This window comes from Morone saxatilis, unplaced genomic scaffold (assembly GCF_004916995.1).
Source record: "Morone saxatilis isolate NCDOM2014 unplaced genomic scaffold, NCSU_SB_2.0 Contig2, whole genome shotgun sequence".
Classification (NCBI taxonomy): Eukaryota; Metazoa; Chordata; class Actinopteri; family Moronidae; genus Morone; species Morone saxatilis.
This window is the reverse complement of record NW_023339762.1, coordinates 18,518,462-18,539,730: the sequence shown is the minus strand read 5'-3', so window position 1 is coordinate 18,539,730 and position 21,269 is coordinate 18,518,462. Positions and strand designations below refer to the sequence as shown.

Below are 21,269 nucleotides of genomic sequence, written 5' to 3'. Positions count from 1 at the left end.
CACACACACAAATGCACACACCCTACGGCCCAGTCAATATGTAACATGACCTTGAAGAATCACCGTTAATGGACTGACCTACTCTGAGAATGGGATGGAGAGAGAATGGGCTGGAGTTGGGGAGAATTTGTGGAGTAAAGGAGTTTCCCTGCTGCTCTGTGTTATATTAACACTGACTGACTGCACCAAGAATTTAGCTAGTAGCCAAGAATTTTGCTACCAACAAAGACAGTTGAGGTTTTTAGGATTTAAAACCTCTCAGCGTCACTGCAGATTACTGACAGATTGATGACTGAATTAGATAATGTGAGCTTAATCATGCACAATTATGACTGCAGTAGATAATGTGAGTTTAATCATCACCAATTAGGATCAAAGGCTGGTGGAGACACAGTGGAAGACAACTTCAAACTGTTTCCGAACTGTTCCATTGCAAAGCAACAGTCCCTGGAATATCCAGGCAGAACATCCACGCCCACACATAGACACACGCACAAACAATTTATCTTACTTGTAGAATATAGGAAGCCAATTCGAAGACAACATCACTGTCCACTTCAATAAGCTCCTGCAAGAAGAGAAAAGAGAAGAGAGGACAGGAGCCATGAAAGTCACATTCTCTTACTGCTGGCAGCTAGTAAATAAATAAAACACACAATGTGCTGATGTTGGGGGTAAGAGTGGACGTGCCTCCGATCATCATCCGTTTATCCAAGATGGGTTGATAGTTCCTTTCATCTCCCTACCACTCCCTCTCCATTTTTCCTCTCTCCCTTCTCTAATTTCATGACCTCTTCATGTGGATGCAGCTCAGAGATTAGAAGTGGCATAGTGAAGGGGGTTGGGAGAGGGGGTTTAGGGGTTGAGGGGAGGCATGGATTCCCTGGTTACTGATTAAATAGTACATATTCCAAAGGTGTTTTTCCATTCTATTACTTTTTTTTTTGTTTTAAGTTATTTAAGGACATGTGGACATTCCAGGGGAAAGGATAAGTAGTGAAAAACAGGAAAGAGGGAAGATGGAGAAGGAAGGAGGCAGAGCGACTCAAGCATGGGTTATTTCACATCTCTGTGTGAGAGAGATTTTGGGCTGCATTGAAATAGTTCGTTTACCTGCAAGATAATTAGTATAGGTTTGTATTTGTGCATGGGTTCACCAACCGTGTGTGTACACATACATGGGATGCTATGTACGCATTGAAGCCAGGGTAGATAATGTATTTATAATCCTGTATCCGTAGCAGTCACAGGCCTGTAGTAGGCACAGACATTAAAGATCATTGAATTTTGACTAAATGAAATCAGGGAGACCTTAATGGAGGGGGGGGGGAGTGTCAGTTGGACACCTTAAAAATCTAGCCATCTCTAGTCGGTTTCTCCAATGTTACCAACCCTGGCTTTGAGGGGGAGAAGGATAAGGGTTAGTGGGCAGTGAGTAGTGGGTCAAGTATGTCAGGAATGTTCCCTTTACAATCCACCTCTTAATTGGTTGGGAGATCAGACAGCCAGGATGAAACACTAGACAGAAGAAACCCACCCTGGTTGTACCACCCAGTGTGGCTACAAATTGTAATATACTGTGTGTTATTGTACCGTACGTGTTCCCACGGCACCACAGAACATTTTTCCCACTACTTACGCAAACATTGAAAGGTGAACATATATCCTGATCTACCATATTCTATCTACTATGTGTTTGCAATATGTTTTCTAAAAATACTATGAGATATTTAATTTCTTGCTCTCATTTTGCTTCTCTCCCTTCATAGGGTTGTCAGGGTCATCTACTGCTGGAGCTGGTAGGGAGATCGTTTGTCCTTAATACGGATGTTTAGCTGACGTTGTAATCAGCAGATAGGGATTAAGTGTCTCCTTCAAGGACATTTTAAAAGAAGCTACTGGTGGGACTGACTTTGTGAATAAATAATAATACATCTAAGTTTCTCTGTCTCTATTAGGCTTAAACTACACAACCTAAAGCCTCCAAAGTAAACTTGGGTTTGCTTTTCTATTTGACAACATAGCTAAGAAAGCGCCCATTAATTTCCTTTCTAAACAAGAAACCTTTGTATGAGGCACTATACTGAACATTCAACAAACTTTTGACCTATTCAAAACTTGTCTGACAAAGTTTATCAAGGCTGTCAGTAGAGAAAATAATGGATCTCATTACATTATCACAGTTTTCTACAGGGCTTTAACAGGGCCCTTTTTGCCCCACTATTTTCCTTTAGAACACATACGCCCTCTTCTGGACGTGACAAATAACTGCTTGACACTGATGTCTCTCCCAGTAGTGAGTAGGTAACCATAGGGTCACCAGCTCACTACCGGCAGAACGTGAACCAGTTGAAGGTCCAGTGAATAACATTGAGGAGAATCTATGGGCAAAAATGGAATATCATATGCATAACTATGTTTTCATTAGTGTATAATCACCTGAATACAGGAATCGTTGTCAATCGTTTATCATAATCTTTGGAAGGGGAGGGTGAAGTGAGGGAGTTGCTATCTGCAACTATACCACTAGACCACTAAATACTACATACTGGATCTTTAACTAGTTAAGACAGTGCCCCCTCACTCTAAAAAAAACATACAAATGGCTTTATCTGATGGGGATGTTTTAAGCCTATCACCAAATGTACAAAATTTGTCTTTTTTTTTGCCTTTGGATTTTTCTCTTTGGGCAAATTGCTGTTATGGTTTATTGAAAGGCATCATTTCAATTTCTATTTAAACAGATTAAATAAATGTGCTTCAACGCTGACAGATGGCAGTAAATGTGTCAAATTATTCGCTAGTTGCTGCAGCATGTAACATGATGGGTAACAGCTGATGCAAATGGCTCACATTTTATGCTTCACCAAATCAGTGTGGAGCACCGAAGTCCAAGCTGGTCTCTTGTAACATCTCTTCATTTAGAACCAAAAATGGGCTAATGAACTGGCATGTTTCTAACAACATTAAGCAACACACTTTGCATTCGCATAATTTTAACTTGAAATATACCCACTTAACATTTCCACCTTCCTCTAGCAAAAATATATTAAGTCCAGAAGAAAAGCTTGGTTGCATATACAAAGGTAATTCCTACCAACCACATCTGTAAAGCATTTCAGGATAAATACATCCCTCCATTGTCATAAACAAACAGTATTAGCAACAAAATAAGGAGTTTACCTTGTAGATGATGGACTTGGCATTAAGGAAAAACAGCTCAATAGTGGCATTGTCTTTCAGGTAGGATATACTCTCTATGTAGAACCTGAAAAAATAGAAGGAAAAGCTTCAATACATTTGAAACAACACAGGCAACAAGGACATAAGTTGATCTTAACCCTATTCAATGAGGTTTTATTATTACACAAAAATAATATCAAAGAACGAGTTAAAAACGTTAAGGTAGTGTCATAAGCAGATGTCACACAAATGATGCAATGACCAAAGTGGCCAGAGGGGGGCACACCATACCAAAGGCTGACCTTTTGTACCAACATCCTTTCACTTCCCCTTAAACCAATTCTCTCTCTCACCATGGTGGCTGGCAATGATCCATTATTAGTTTGTGAGTGTGAGCACATTCCACAATCTGAACGCACACACACAAGGATTGAATGTGCACATGATGCACTACACACATTGTCTGCCTATCTGCATCATCAGCAGTGTGTAGTGATTCCACATGCACAGTAGTTATACACACACACTCTGTCACATACTGGAGAGAGAAGCACAGTAACCCACTTCTGGCAGAGTGGTGAGGAGGGAACTAACATAATAATGCAGTCTAAATTTAGCTCATGAATGCATCCACAGCCAGAGGGGAGCTACAGTGGCATGCTAGGAGGCTACTCATTGTTAGCTATTCTCTGGTAAAATACAACATATCAAACACCTTCAGTGTATGACTTGATATATCCTGTAGTGTGTATAATGTGACCTAAGCACATGTCCTTATGAACACACGCGAATGATTGTGTCCATTCGCGTGCTTATGAGCGTAGAGGTATTGAGTGAGAGGGATTGTAGGAGGATCAATATTGGAGGGCTTAAATCACGTTACCCATTGAGCTGCGAGAGAGAATGAGAGGAGCTTTGTCAATATTCAGTGTGAACATTTAATTAAAGCCACCGCGTTGATGAGACATACACACACTGCCAGCACAGCGGCAAGCATGCAAAAAGGCACCCACTGAATCAGCAGGAGGTGGGCAACTTGCTAGCATTTGTTGGGAACACACGAATCACGCAAATACCACATAAGCATGCAAATACATGATGTGCGTGCAGCTGCAGACACAGAATCACCCATACATGAAAAAAACCTTATATTGTGCTAATGAAAACAATATGCTCACATTGCTAATGGATTCAGGTCTGACATTTGGGTTGATAGCTGTTCTATTATAATCCTGAATCTGCGTACGTGTGTGAACGTGTGTCTAAGAAATAGGGTTGGATGTGTGTGTGTGTTTGAGACGGAGGTGTAGTCAGTGTGACATTTGGAGAGATTGAGGTTAGAGATTTGACTCAACTGCAGGAGAGAAGCGGGGGGGGGCTGAAGCTTAAAAGTTCACAGTGTCACAGCACCACCACCTTATCCTCAAACACCAATTAGTCTATGTAAATACACACACAGTGACCCTCACCCTAAGCACCACTACGACACACACACACACACACACAGTTGTTTTATATGGCTCTATAGCTGACCTAAGATGAAGACAGATGGTAAGCCTAAACATCACTGCAACCTCAACGTACAGTATGTCATTTCTGCCGATAGGGGGTCTGTCACATCAAAACAAAAACAAAAGATGTGGTTTGATTATGTTGTGAAGTAGTGTGGGATGATGGGAGTTGTTGTCTTCATTGTTAAAAATATATGACAGCCTGAACGAAACATGAAAATCTATCTGACAGGACAGAAATTGTCCACGGACATGGTAATGTTTTGTTCACGTGACGTTTAGTCATGTTCACCAACTTCCTTTCTCAGTCTCAGACATATCCGATGTATCCCGTGTTTACACAGAAATTATAGAAACTAAAGGCAGTTAGGCAAGGCACCGTTACCGGATTTCTCTGTGTTTGAACGTTGTTAGAAACATTTGGGATAATGTCAACAAAATGTATAACAGGTCCAGCAGTTATAGACCTTCTAATGCGGAAATGTTACATTTCATCTTTAACTGAAATTACTGCAGTAATAGCAACCAAATGTACTTATCTGTACATCTTTTGATAGTATCACTGTCACATTGTACAATGACACCATTGTTCACTTAATAGAATGAACAATGAGTCTAGGAGGTCTAGAGTATGATTTTACCATACAGTCACCTCATTATGTCATGACTTGAACAGTGTTGTAAATGTCAACCTGGAAATGACTACTCAGTGACATTGTTCTGTAGTTAATGTGCGTCACGTTACTATGTACGTTGCTAACGAAGGCTCAGTCCCTGGGGTGTATCTGACATCACATCAGAGATGTGTTGGGGACCCAAAACAAAGCCTTGGCTTTCCCTTTCACGCTCTAACTCAGAGCGCATGTGTGTGTGTGTGTGTGTGTGTGTGTGTGTGTGTGAATGTTTTGGAGCAGAGTGGGATGGGAGGGCTGCATTTTCATTGGAGGCTAAGAAAGATCAGAAAATCTCTCCTCAGGTCAGGTGCCTTTTTCTTTCTTTTTCAATAGCCTATTGAAGAACACCCACAGACACACAAAAACACACACATAAACAGGCACAATTTGTATCTGTGTCACATATACACACGCGATCCAATGCCTGTGTGTGAGTCAGGAGTTTTTTATGTATGTGTGAGGCCATTGTATGAGTAGGACAAAGGGCTGAGAGAGGAATATGGGATAACCCTGTCATAACAAGTCATAGAAGAGTTGGCTTTTAACTGAGGAGATTACTGAAATACAGCAACAGCAAGGGCACATGCCTCATCATAGGTAGCCTCACACACACTTTTAGCATTACACTGACAAGCGAACAGAGTTGGCAACATTTTTTGTCAAACTGCATCTACATGAAAATGTGTAGTACTAATGTAGAGCAGAAATGGTAAGGCTGCTGTCCCTATGGGAAAGCATTCTGACGTCTTGTTTGGACTACAGCAATCTGTAGTCGCCGCAAAGCTATTTGATGGGATTTGCATTCAGCGCATACTGATGAGGTCTAAGAGGCTCATGATTGGCTGAGAGGCCCCGTGGTGGGAGTTAAACACCTGGGTCAATGCCATTTCCGAGGGGCCTGTCATAACTAACCTTGTTAATCTGTTCCTATTACCACATGAAGGCATGCACAAACACATATGCAGTCGCACTCTCTGCACCTTTCTTTCTCTCTCCCACACACATTCAAACACCATCTCCAATGTATGTGTTAGTTAGGCAATTAAGTTAAAGAAGAAGGACTCACCTGACACAGAAATAGAGGACAATGGGACCAGACTTCTTGGGGAACTCGTGTTCTAATACCCTGCGGTCCAACTGCAGCCAACTAAAATGGCCCCTGATGAGACAAAACAATCAATCAATGCTATTATTCATATTAATCATATTATGCATATCCAGCAATGATACAAAAAAAATTCCTCTCATGACACTGAACATTTGTTTCGCCCCACTTCTCTCCCCCCTGTCCTCTCTTTTTTTCTCTCTCTCTCCAACAGAGAGAAAAACTGCAGAGACAGCTTGTCACCCTGGTAACCCTGCATGGTCTCCTGAGCAACTGAGCAACATCTCTCTCAAACTCTCCCTCCTTCTGTCTCTGTCTCTCCTCTTTGACCACTGATAGGTCACAGCTGAGGCGTCTGCTTTCCCCAGACACAGGCAACAAATCTACACATCATAGAATTAGCCCTGGGGGACTGAAACTGCAAATCTGATATTGCTTTGCTGGACTGACATTGGCTACAGTATGTGTCACAGTGCCATAAATGCCATTGAGCAGAGGCTAGCCATGCTCGACATCACAGAGGGCCTGAGATAAAACAAAAAAGAGAGAAAACAAAGGCCATGGCAATGTTTGCCTGTATGTAAATCATTTGTATTTGTATTTGTATTTGTTTGCATGACTAGTTCTGAACAATGCAGTGGTGCTTCTGTCTTTCTAGGTCACCAAACACAATAACACTAATTTGAATGTCATTTTTGCATTTCAAGGACAATTCTTGTTGCAAGCCTTCAGGTAGACATAGACCTATGATCTTTAGCTAGCCCAGAGCAAGACAATCATACCCCCATAATAACATCAAAACCCTTTATAACCAGGGTTTTTATCATGCATCAGTTTCAGTTCAGTGTGATATTCATGATTGTTATTTTAATTAGAATGAAGACGATCATGGCTGAAAGTAATACGTAATAGAGAATTGAAAACCTTAAACTGGATATCCAGATTTTTTTTAAGCTATTTTTTTGGCCTTTTATTGCCTTTATTGGATAGTGACAGGCAAAGATAGACAGGAAAGGGCGGCGGCAGAGGGAGAGAGGGGATGACACGAGCAAAGGGCCGCAGGTCGGATTCGACACATGGGTCGCCAGCTCTACCGACTGAGCTAAGCGGGCGCCCGATATCTAGATATTTTTTTACTTTAAATGTGAACTATTTCATACCAATAAGTAAATAAACATAGACAATACAAAAACATACATATATAATATATGTAGAATAAACATATATGTATATATATATATATATATATATATATACATATATAAAGGTACACTGAAAATGCATAAAGAGAAAAACAGGCCAAAACTACAGCCACATTTTACTTTCACATTTTCTAAACCATAGTTGAAACTCAAACAATGTACTAACAACTGGAGTTTTCATAGTGGTGCTTTTGTACATGGTACTACAGTAACTTGCTATGGTATCAACATTTGAACGTGACTTACGTTTCATCTGTGTATGCGATTCCAAAGTACTCCTTCTCCTTGAGGTTGAAGTGAGAGGCCACGAGGTCCAGCAAGTCCTTGGCCATCAGCTTGGGCTGCAGGTAAACAGAGGTATTAGTATTGCTCCCTGTGTGTTTTTATTAATCAGTTATAAGTTGACTTGCATGTGAGTGCAGTTTTGAATCGCACTGTATGTAGTATAATTGGAAGTACATGTGGTTGAGCTTCATGTTAATGTATTCTATCAGCTATTGATTTGCTGCAATGACTAAGCATTCTGACAAACACCGGGGAAAAGAGGAAAAGAGTAAGAGAGGAGGAGATAAATGAGAGATAGAGCACGAGAAAGATGGATGGAGTGTGGGGATGTTGCTGACAGTGCAGGTATCCTGCCCTCCCCCTCCCTCCCTCTCTCCTTTCCGCCTCTCTGACCCACACCTCTACTGCAGAGTCATGGCTCTGGGCTCAACCACAGTATTGCAGGGAAAAGGCCGCAGCTAGCACAAGAGCTCGCTAGCTAGTTGATACTGTGGAATATTGCTATATCCGAGCTATATATGATGACAACTTCCATTCATCACAATGCTCAGATCTTTGCACAGCATCTTAAAGCCAAGCACAGGCCGGGGACTGCTGCCATATGCAGCTGGTTTGTGACATCCTGAGTAACAGCACGCCCCACCCTGAGGTTAACCATGGGTGTGCCTTGCTGCCTATGTTTTCATTACACATACACACACACAACTACATGTGCCATAGTGTGCACATTGCTAAGAATCTCCCCCTGAGGTCCTGTACTATCTACTCACTGCACAACTACAGTGACAGAAGCTACTGAGAACTATTTAAAGAGAAGGAGGTGATGTTATGCACACAGAAAGTGCACACGCACACACGCGCACACACACACACACGCACACACAACTCCAATGACCTAGATCTCATATAAGCGCGACGCCTACAGTGATCCTGCAACACAGAAAGGCTCAGGAGAGAATACAAGCGATACAGAGAGCTTGAGGAGTATACATAGATTCTGCCATATATTCCCATATATCAGATGTATGTACTGCATGATAATAGTGTTAAACAGAAAACAACAATAACAACATGGCTACTGTACGTAACCCTAATAAACCATACAGTAATGGCCATTTATCTAGGATTCCCATATTGTTATGTTAAGATATCTTGAGGTTATCATTAAAGGAAAACTTCAAATGCATATACAGTGAGAATGATAAATTCACATCTCGTAAAAGAATAAGATCATGAGTTATACTATGGTACATGTAGTTTAATGTCTCAAGCAGTGATTGAAGCGCTAACCTTAACTATGTCTTGATCTGTTTGACTGTTAACTGGTAGTCCCATCCACAAATGCTCTGATTGCTACTCCAAATGAGAAGCAGACATTCCCAAGAGCAACAATATATCTCTTTGAGGTGCTCAAGACATTTTAGATGTGTAAATTTTAGGTCTGGAAGCAGGCTATCTTTACAGTATTAGAAGTAATACATGTTTTGGTTCAGTCTGAGACACATACTGGTGGTCTCTCATTACGTCACAAGAGTAAACTGCCTTGGCGACAATATCAATTAAACTACATCCACGCCACCACAGCATAACAAACAATGAGCCGGGGCGGGGACGGGGACATGTGAACACGTATAATGGTAAACTGCTGACAAAATGAACTCCAGATACACAGCTGAACATCGGAAATGCATGACTGAAGATCAAACAGAACAGAAGGACCCTGTAAGGTTAGGCTGAGCGTCTTGCCTCAACACTGTTATGCATACCAAGCAGACTGTAAAAATCACATGGGCTGAACTGGATATCATAATTGAGTTTGGTTGTCTCTTCTCTCACCCCTTCCACAGACATACACACATCCTGGCACTAAAGCTTATCTGTGAGATGGCAGAGACCTAACGGATATGTAAATATTAACGGTGGGTGAGATAGCAATAGAGTCTGTGAATGACAGGTAATACACACACACGTACTCCAGATATGCAGACAAAGCCGACACATACACACACATTCACAAACACAGCATGGAGCCATCTATCAGAGGGTAAAGCTCTCTGCTAGCTTAGACAGCATTACTGCTAATAGACATTTAGCTTGTGCCTCCTCAGCAGCACGGGTAATTAACAGCATAAGAATTACATGGTGGTTGGAAGTGAGGAGGAGACATGCTAACGCAAACTTCCAGACAAAGTGACAAACACAACAGTAGCTCACTTGGCTGGTTGGCTCGCTGGCAGCAATTCACCGTCCAATCTCTGCAAACAGCTAGTCAGGCCCTTGGCGCCATACTGATTTATAAGTGTCAGTCCAAGGGTGGGTAGGAAAAAGGTTTTTAGCCACATGCCCTTCATATTTTAACAAATAATTTGTACACAGACTGTGGCATCTTACCATCTTACAATAACCCATAAATAGTGTCTATTTATCAATGTAGTTCTTCACATAAACATCAGCATGGAAGAGCAACATTGTTACACAACTTTAAGGTCCAGTGTGTAACATTTAGGAGGAATCTATGGGCAGAAATGTAATAATATTCATATGTATGTTTCCATTAGTGTATAATCACCTGTATATAGAAGTCGTTGTGTTTTCGTTACCTTAGCATAAGCCTTGTTTATCTACAGACGCAGTGGGTCGCCATGTTTCTACAGTAGCCCAGAACGGACAAACCAAACGGTGGCAGATAGCAGCTTTTCACGTTTGTTCATTACACACTCATTCCCATGTTGTCAAATAGATGCAAGCTGTGTTACTTGCAATCTGCAACTTCACAGCTAGATGCAACTAAATCCTACAAACTGGTCCTTTAATACGCTGTTTCACTCTTTAACTTACACCACACTATCCTTAGGGAGTGACAGCCAGATGATTTACATAGATTTTCACCCAGTGGTGTATTTGGTGGTTAGCTTCAATCTTTATGGCCTGGTCAATAGGTGCGTTGGCCTTCTGGCAAATAGTTTCCTGCGAATGAGGCGTTGCTCCATAAACAAACCATGGAGAGCACACTGTCAGAGGTAGGAGGAAGGGGATGAGGAAGAGGAAAAAGTCGAAACTACACTTCTGGGATTAAACAGCTGGTCAATGTTACAAGTCAGTGACAGAAACGAGATCCAACCTTCCAGAGTCTAGCTGGCTGGTACTAAATGAAAACCTCTGGAGGACAGCCTCGACCATACTGCTGTTAAATGTTCAGTGAAGACATGAAATAGCCCAATGGAGTGTGTAATACTGGAGTCCTACATTAATATTTGAAAAAAAGGGTGATGATCATCCCTTCAAGAAATATTTTTTTTTGCAAATGAATGGAGGGTCTGACTTGAGAGATTGAAGCAAGGACAGAGGGCAAGAGATAAAGAATAAAGACAACAGTATCCTGATTTATATGACAATAAAAAAAACTTTTTGCCATGCCTTCTGTCTTGCTAATACCATTGACAAACAGTAAGAATACCAGCTGCTACATTGTGTATCTTATATCGTAAACAGAACACATTTTCTTACTAACAACTTATCTTCAAGTACCTGTAAAACTATTTACATAACATAGACTACTGTGTTTTGATTCAACTCTTCAACTCTTTTTTGGTTTGATTCCTTTCTTGATGGCCAAGAGGATGAAGAATGAGCAGAAGAGAGGATGGATGGATGAGATACGGAGCCGCTGCAGTTGTATTCGGAGATTTTGCCGGAGAAAGAACCGGGATAAGGAGCTGAGTGAGAAAAGAAGATATGAAGAGTGAAGAGTGGAAAGTCAGGGGGATGAAGAGGGAGTGGAAGAGAAGCAGAAAGAAGTACCAATTTGAAAGAGAGGATCAGTTCTGGCAGAGTAATCAAATCAGAAAGTCAGCAGACCTATCCTTGGCTCTACCCTCCATTTTCTCCTCTCTATTCCCATCTCTTTACTGTCATCCCCGTCTCTCCATTCCTGAGCTCCCATCTCACTTTTCTCTCACGCTCTGCCTTCCGAGTTCCTGCGTCAATCTTTTTAGTCTCTGCTTGCTCTTCTTTTTCTGTTCTCGGGCAATTACTTTCTTTTGTGTATTGCTCTTTTTCCAGTGGAATCAGGTAATGGTCAGGCCCAAAGGGAGCTATGGGAGGTAAGGAAGAGTGGAAGGAGCTTGTAATGAAAATGCTTTAGACTTTGAAGCCAAACCATGACAGGGGTCTTACAGACCAAAGTGAATGTCATCAACAATCAATGAAGATCAATGAAGAAAAAGAGGAAGTGAAAGGGAGAAGTTACTGTGCAGAGAGGGTCACACAATTTACTACCAACTAAAAATGTGTGTCAACCTGTGTGATATTACAAAACCTCCATAACCAGGTTTAACCCCGGGTATAGAACGAAAAAACAGAGCAGAGCAGATCTTCACTGTAATAGCTGTCTGAAAAGTGTAGGGGCTTCAAATGGCAACGGAGGGAGAGGTGGGAGTCTTGTGGGTGCTGCTGCTGCCGCCTTTGGCTATTACTGCAGAAAGGCCTGCTGGGAGGGCTTAAGGCTGAAAGTAGGGGGAGGGGGGCATCATGCTGCTTTCTGGGAAGACGTTGAGAGGATAAGATGGAGCACTGTCAATTACACGAATAGGTTTAGAGAATAATAAGGAGCAGTGTCAGTTGCGGTGATAGATGTTTTCTTGTTAGATGATTCTGGCATTGCTGGGGCATTCTGGGAGGGCAGTAGAGATGGGTGAGAATGAGCAGTGAAGTATGAGTTTCTGTTTCATTAGGACTGAACTCTGTATTGGGATGCATAACTTCCACAGGGAGAGTCCACTGTGTGCATGCTCGTGTGCGTGTTTTAGTGTGTGTGTGTGTGTGTGTGTGTGTGTGTGGAGAGATCAGGTGAGCATCAAGAAAGCGCAAAGTCACCTACTGCTGACCAAATTTCCCTTGGTCAGCAGGAACTGAGTCCCTCGGTACATCACTTCTCCCTTGCTCTAAGGAAATGAGAGTCTGCAAAGAGGGAGGGAAGGAAGAGAAGAGGGAGCGAGAGGTCAGGGGGAAGAGAGACTCACCTGTACAAGGAGCTCCAGCTTCCTGTCGTCCAGGAGATGGACCTGACATCGCCTCCCCTCTGTCATCTGAGAAAAAGAAACAAAAAGACAAGGGAGGCTTGTTAATAGGCTTGTTTAGAAATCGATTACACACACGGATCGAAAGCAGACCTTTGTACGTGTCTCCACATACGAAGAACATCACTTACATTTCCAAATAACAAACAAGAACATGATGCATCCCCTTATCAGTCAGTATGGGATACATGAGCTTTATGGCAAGCTTGTGGCTGTATGTGCGTTATCCCAGTGAAGTCTTAACAAGGTCAGCTGAGCAACGGGCCAATAGAGACGACGTCCTGTGCTGCTCTCTTCCTCATTCCTAGAATTCCTCATTGAGCAGGAAATCAAATATCCATCAGTGGACTACAGTGACGACAATGAGTAAAGCTGCCTGCTGACAATGTTCACTCGATTGTTTGCCTGTGTTGTTGCTACAGGGCTTGCTGAATAGTGCTTAAAAAAACGGATAATATCCGCCTGCCAAGTTCAGGCGTAAACACTGAAGCAGGTGCAATGATGAAACAGTCAACTGTGGGGAAATACGCGCCACAAATAAGACCAAATATTTCACATGACAAAGCCAGGCCATGTCTTTCTGATAAAATCCCAGTGAACACAAGACTAAAGTTTAAAAACTGACTGCAGACATAATCAGCCTGTCGGTGTACGTTTGTGTGTATGTATGTGCCGGTGTTTTCAGCACATGTGGAGTTTCTTTTTTAATTTAACAGGAAGCGGGGACCCTGAGGAACACAAACACCCCCTGGCTCCTCCCACACTTCCCTCACATCTGGGAGATGGGGAGGGAGACCGGAGGGGGGGAGGGGTGGTGGTGGTGGTGGTGTGTGTGGGTTTGCGGAGGGGTAAGAAATGTTGGGAAAAGAAGGAGAAGGGAGAAAGCGGGAGAGACATCGTCACTGTCCAACATTTGATGAGGAAGCCCTCCAAAACATAGATGCTGTAAACACAAGCACAAGCGTAACCGGTTTGAAACTCTTCACCGCGGGGATCATATTGGCCACCTGAGGCTCTTGCAATTCGGTATGGGTGTGTTCAAAACGCGAGTATAACATGCACCTACTTTCTCACCACTCGTGCCAGCTCGCATTGAGGTGGCAGGTTCGAGGTGAGAGTTTCGCAGAGAGCTGAAGATCCCGGACAAAGAGAGGTGGAGGGGAGTGACGGAGTTGTGTCTCAGCGCTCAACCCTATGTGAACACTGCTTAATGACTACTGGTGTGTGTGTGTGTGTGTGTGTGGCTTCTAGCTACTTTGAAGGGTTCGGTTTACCCTCCCACTCACCATTGATCTCTTGTGGTTTGAGGGTTTAGATTGGGTGCACCTGTGCACACAGCGACAGACAGACATACGCACACTAACACACACACACATTTTCCAACATTGGCTTTTGTTTTCATCTCCCACTCTAAAGTCTTGGAGTTACATTACCTTTCCAAAACTTTCCACGTTTCATACTGTAGGTATATAGTGACTGTAATTACTAGCATGACTACTGAGTAGTGCAAACATGATTCACTGTTATCAAATATAGGTAATATAACAACCGTGAGATGTCAAGCGTTTCAAAAGTTGGAACTTTTCAGACTGTAAACAAATATCTAACTTCTGAAAACATGTTGCGGGCTAAAACAAGCTTCTTCCTCCATTCCTGAGCCTGGACATGTGATAGAGGAAAGGACAAGACTACAGTGTACCGACCAAACATCTTACTTTAGTATCTTGTCTGCAATACTTTAAACTGCAATGCAGACAGTGTGCACTCTCTCTCTCACACACACACACACACACTCTCTCTCACTGCCAGTCTGCTTGAGGGCACCTGGGAACAGTATAAACCTTAACGTCAAGGTAACAAATCACTGCCTGCAGGGTAAAATAAGGCAGCCCAATCTGGCAGAGACAGACGCTTATTGGTTTTAGTCATAAAATTCACTTTGTGGTATTGGACACATGCGACTGAGTTACTATCCACCATGAAACCAGATGTAATAAAGTTTCTATGAATAGCTTCTTGTCATTAAACATGGCTGAAAAAAACAAACAGAGGATGTAGAATATTTTCAACTTAATGTAAATTTGCTGCACCGTGAGGCATTTCAGGCTTTATAACATTACTGAATATGTTTGCAGCATCTTGACACTGACTTCTGGTGTATGTTGTAAACAATAAATTACAATGTAGTTCCAGTGAGAGGATAACAACACAAGGGGGTACCAGCTACATCACCTTACCCTGGTGTGTGATCCATGTTGTGTGTAAATCCACCAACATTTCTGACCCATTACTTGTCAGGTTTGAATTGGCTAACGTTACATCCTCAGGCCCTGACTCACTGGCACTTAAAAAAAAAAAAGATTAAAAGGCAAAGGGATGAAAATGAACAATGTATAAAGCAGCCATGTTCACAACGTGTCATTATTTCGCTGGAGCTGGCACCACAATTAAAGAGGAGCACACACAAACAGTTGACAGTGATGCTCGGTCAGTGCTGGCGACGGCTGTAACGCTATCATTAGTTAGTTACCTTGCAAACAAACGCTCACTGCGATGCTCCCACACAAAAAAACCCGGCTCCAAGAAGGGTGAAAAAAAAAAGGGAAAAAAAGAAATGATTAATCCCAGAAAGAAACGAGTCGTGTTACTGCCAGAAAATCGTCAAAAAAAAAGCCTTTTCCCGGCCGGCCTAGGGGAGGAGGAACATCAGCATCCATGTTAGTGACCATTACTTAACGTTAATTGCAAGCGACGCAGCTCTCTGTGAATTCCCAGTATCCTCTAAACGCCTCAGAGACGTTACATCTCCGCCATTCTAGCCTAGAGATAACTCGGTGCTAATTAACGGCGACCGTTTTCCAAAAAGGCTCGCTTTCACCTCCCTCCTTTCTGAAAGCAGAGAGCTTCTCACGGGGCTAGTCCCGGTCGAACCAACCTCCTCCTCCTCCTCCTCTCCCCCTCCGCCTCCCCACCTCCCACCCCACACACCCCCCTTTTTCGCTACCGGCACCGTGCACAAAACGGCGAGGGAGCGTGTGGATAGCAGGAGACCGTACCAATGGTCAGCAACCGAGGGGGACGACCGGGAGAAAGCGGCTGAAAAACGGTCGAACTGCCTCCACTTTTGCCAGCTATGTTTCTCGCTGTCACCGGAGTTGCTTCGAAAACACGGGAATAATGGAGGCAAGATGTGGGGGCGGGGAGAGGAGGAGATGAGGGGAAATTTTCTGCAGCGGCTCACAGCCATGAGAAACTGCAGACCTCTCTTTCTCTCTCCCTCTCTCGGCGTCTGTGCGTGCGTGCGTGTGTGTGTGCGCTGCTTACAAACCCAAACAGACATCTGTGTCTGCAGAGCACACCGACAGTCTGCCTTTAAAACAAGTGTTGCACAATGAGCAGTGATCACAGTCTACATACTTTATTAAATCACCTGCGGGGTACCTTAGGAGAAATTGCATTGCATTCTGGCTTCCCCGCTTAAAACGCCTCATATGACTTATTGCTTAGGATGAAACAGTATTTTGATACATTTCCACAGGTCTGAAATGGTTACATGGTTCATGAAAAGAGCAGGAGTTTCAGTTAAATCTCTACATCCCTGGATTGGCTCTCTCCAGGCTTGTCACTTCCTGTCTGCACTTTTAAAACACAGATCTCCTTGCTCTCAGGCTTGGCTTGCTTGAATGATTTCTGGCCTTCAGTCCTTTGCCGTTGGACTGACTCAAATTTTTTTTTTTTTTTTGCATGACCTAAATTGGGTACTTGTGTTCACCTTACACAGCTGGAGCAGCAGCCGTTGAAACCACAAAGTTGTTAACATAACAAGAACAGTCCAGTTTTTGGTACCATAAATAGATACTAATGTGTGCTGGAGAAGGCAGGGCTAAGGCTATACCTACTGTCAATAAAGTATTTTGAATGACTCGGCAAGTGTAGGCTAGTCTGTTTTCTATTATTGTATTACAACATGAGTAATCCCTGTGTTATGAAAACAGTGTGAAGCCACATGTAGCACATGTACAATAGGGTATGTAGTATACCTTCTGCTAAGTTGTCAGGGTGATACATGAGCCATTTTTTGTCTAATGATCATCTTTCATTTCAGATCTGTGTGTCACACAGTTTGTCTGAGCCAAATACAATTGCACCATATCTTACATTCGCGGGATTCATCAGAAACGCTCTTTTCCCAGACATTAAGCAATACGAAGATGCAATTAAATTTAATGTGCTTGGCTCCGAGAGGTTTTCGTTGCTGTCGTAGCTCATGCTGCAAGCCCAAAATTCAGCTTAGTTTGCTGAATGTAGAAGGTCACATGAGAAATGCAGAGGTGTATCCTTTCCCCTCCTGCTAGATTTTTCTTTTTCTGGATATTTTTGGCCCGTTCCAGACACCGGAAACTGGCCTGTCCAACTTAAACATCTCCAGATGACTCTTTCTTTGGCTTTAAAACATACACCCGTCCCTTCTTCGCTTTCTCCGGGCAAATACATATCTCCCTTTATTGGTCACTTCCTCAGTTTGCTATCACAAGGGCCCTGTTGTTTGACCAGTGTGCAGCAGGGAGAGAAGGGGACAATGCAGGCAGTGGAGGAATGAGGTAAAACTGACAAAGACAGAAGAGGAAGAGCAAAAAAATAAATAAAAAATGCAGTAGGAAGATCCTGAACACTTTACTACATGAGTTTATGAATGATTGTTCCTGTTAGGAATGGATGTGAGTAGCTGCAGAGGAGCCAAATTAGAAGGGGGGAGGAAAGGAAGGAAGAAAGGAAGCAAGGCAGGAAGGAACAATAACAAACAGCTGTGATTTAGTGAGCCTTTCTGCCCAATGCTCATCCCCCTTTAAACATCCCCATACATGATCACCTTTCAATGACCTATAGAGTGTGTTGCCAAAAAGCCCAAGGTGAGAAACACATGTAGGTGTGACATATTTGGGCCCTGGCAGAGCCTTGTTATGGAGGCAGTGGGCTTCTATTCTGGGCCGAGGTGTGGTTGTAATGAGGTGCTGATCTGGTGATTTTTTATGGAGTAAGGGTCCTAAAGGGGGGAAAAGATCTGGATGGGTAATGCAGGTTTGACAGGCGGTGGGTATTAGAGTCGGGTTTTAGGGTCGAGCAGGGGAAACAGGGTTGATGGTACTTGCTGGAAAAGGTAACCTATATTGGTGGAATGTGATATAAACAGCGCTGAACGGTTAATTGAAGCAAGATGGAGAATCTCTTTAACCCTGGCTGTGGGACGCTGCGGTAGGCAGTTAAGACTGACACAAACACACACACTCCACGCTCTCGCTCTCTTGTCTTGCTCGGTCTGTCTTTGTCTGCGTCTCTCCCATATTTATGGAGACTAAACAAACACACACTCTCTAAACACGTCACATCGAGAGCAAGCTGTGGGTTGACACAAGTAGTCCTATGGTGATTTATGATGCTGAGATCATTATAGCTGAATTGGCTTTATGACTCGTCGTCAGTTTTAATGTAACACTATCTGCATATGGTGCAGATTAGATTACAACACAAGATTCAGCAAAACACACTGTAGCTCTCGATGCTCTACAGTTTCATTTGAGTGGGTTATTGAGAACCTGATGGAAAAATAATAGCAGGGCCAGATCCTGTCCTCTCCTCCATCTAGTGCTTCATGTAGTGGCAGAGGGAGACAGAGCAGGGAGGGTCACGGAAAGCCGGCCAGGAATGTCTAGAGAAACGACTGACCGGGAGAGATCTGTTTTGTTTGTTCAAGTGCGTGTGTGTGTGTGTGTGTGTCTGCGAGCTCCACCCTCCGTGCCCGTGGGTGAGTTTGGGACTGAAATGTGGTTCCAGTTAGGGCGTTTTTAAAAAAACTCAGAAACACACTGGCACTTCAAACAAACTGAAGATATTTCTGTAGCCAACTCTGCTTTGTTCTCATTTTACTACCAAGCTCCATTCCCAGACTTAACCAAAATTGTTCACATTGTTTCAGATGCTTCCCCACACATTTTTACATAGAATCACAACTTTCACTAAAAGTGACAGATGGAGACGCTTATGACTTTAGAGATAGTACATAGGCACTTTTGCCGTAAGGTGTTTCAGTAAAGCTAAAGACATCAGATATGATGCTTAATATGCATAATTGGACCCAATAATTTACACTTGGTGTGGTAAATTTGAATATGCCTCGAAGTCATAACACTAACAATCTCACAATGTCCTTGATAAAGTCCTGATGATCTAAAATCTTTCTTTTTTTTTTTAGACTTCCCACTGAAAGTGTTTGATCCTAAAACAATTACATGTTTATTTTTGAATATGCTGCTAGCCATACAAAATGCTACTAATGGACCCTCCTACTCTCTGCTCAGCCATTAGTTTCAGGTCCACATCCTCCTTCTTAACTCATTTATTTCCTTTCCTTCCACGTCCTGTCCCAATCCACATTGTACTTTTTTTCTTTTCTTTTTTTACTGTTTTGTTTTTTTGTTGCTTTCACTGATGCCAAAACTATGTGGCTGAAAACAAAACTGGGTCAAATACGTGTACACGTGTGCAAAGGCACTCATATAATGCCTAAAGTTATATTTAATACAGAAAGCTCTACACAGTGTGTCAGTTTGAGAGCAAGTCACCAGTGGACACTTTACATGCAGGTCTATTTGCGTGCCACCAATAATTTGAATGTGTTTGCACTTGGTGCTCATTCTCATGCTTGTTTTTGCTTTTTTATGGGGATGAGCTTTATTCAAAATAGTCAAAAGGGGTTATTCCACTTTGCCTGGTTCCCAAAGGAGGGACAAGCTGACTTTTTCCACAGTTTAGGATTTCCTCTTTCAGTCTCAGTCAGACTTTTTCTGCTCAGCTTTGCCCTTTAGTGACATTCCTTAAATTCCAGTCCAAAAGGAGAACTTGGTTGATAAAGCCATTTTAAGCGCAACGGTTGTGTGTGTGTCTGTGTGTATTATCGTAGTGTGTGTGTGCCTCTGAAAACGTGGCTGTACAGCTGCTCTGTGTTCGGATGAAATGGATCGGAGGTGATTCTGAGGAAAGGCGGAGGACAAGTGATAGGGGCGAGAGGGGGAGCCAGAGTACCGACAGCATAACAAGAGGAGCAGAGCAGTTCAGGGGAAATAGGTACTGAGAATAGAAACTGTGTTTTGCATGACCTCTTTTTATTTTCTACATTTATTTTATACTCTGTTTTCTATCTTAGATTTATTTTAATCAAAGCAACCATATTATTTTATGTAGTCAGGATCCGTTTGCCAAAGAGAGCATTGCTGTGTTATGATCAGAGGGCAAGACACAGACCCTGGAAACCAAGGTCATTTCTGTTCAAAACCTGGGAAGTTTGGTGATAAACACTTTAAGTCTCAGTGAGAAACAGAGATGTGCGTCCCCCAGATTTGGCCAGATCCAGACAAAGAAAGTGTTATTATGAGCGAAGGGCAGAGAGTTCATTTTCTCAAAAAAATAAATAAAAAAAGATCTTTATATAGAAAGCTACAGAAAAAGCAGGTGCTCTCTGCAGTACATGGTTGATGTGACAATGCTTTCATGTCTCTAACCGGAAAGTTTCTTTATGTAATGGTGGCATTAAGTGGGTAAAATAGTACAGGCATTTGATCACATGACTAGTCCATATCCATCCCTCTGGGTGGAACTGTATTATGGAAGTAAAAGTTTGGTTTTAAAAGTTTATGCTGGGAGAAATGTTCATTAATTCACACCCTTCCTATTTCAGATTTGTATGTACTTCTCTGCAGTCCGAAGAATAAAACAACAGTATGAGTGATGTAATGTCTTTGGGACTTTCATCTCAATGAAACACAGTCTTAGTGATCATGGGGGTTGATCTGCAAGGATCTAGGTTGTCAGCGCGTGTGTGTCTGTGAGTCATTCGCAGGGGAAGGATCTTTTACCCCTACACCTCCTCTTTTCATCTATAATTTACACAGTGAGAAATCACCGTAGACCTGAGTGACCCTCAGTTCTCTGATACTGCTGGCAATGCATGCGGAAAGACAAAGTGACGTAGAGTGGGGTATTTGGTTCTGCACTGCTAATAGTATCCTATATATAAATGTATACAGCATGTGTGTATGTGTTCTCTTTTAGTGCCTATAAACCCGTTGAACCTTGCTGATTGATGAATCTTCATCCCTGACCTGTCTCTATTTCTATCGCTTCCTCTGTATCTCTTTTGGTTTCTTATAAACAAATAAACACACACACATGCACAC

General features: G+C 42.5%; 1 protein-coding gene across 8 annotated transcripts in view; it reads right to left on the bottom strand.

The window, feature by feature from the left end:
- Window positions 1–21,269, bottom strand: part of frmd4a (FERM domain containing 4A) — a 70,762-nt gene that overhangs the window by 21,165 nt on the left and 28,328 nt on the right. For 7 of the 8 annotated variants that reach the window (XM_035664658.1, XM_035664664.1, XM_035664659.1 and 4 more), the window contains exons 2-6: window positions 12,982–13,047; window positions 7,922–8,016; window positions 6,435–6,527; window positions 3,184–3,268; window positions 512–568 (exon numbers count right to left, since the gene is read on the bottom strand). In XM_035664658.1, the coding sequence (XP_035520551.1) occupies window positions 512–568; window positions 3,184–3,268; window positions 6,435–6,527; window positions 7,922–8,016; window positions 12,982–13,047 (396 nt within the window). Of the gene's footprint in view, window positions 1–511; window positions 569–3,183; window positions 3,269–6,434; window positions 6,528–7,921; window positions 8,017–12,981; window positions 13,048–15,568; window positions 15,967–21,269 lie in introns of those variants that run through there. The other variant, XM_035664661.1, reaches the window with a different exon arrangement.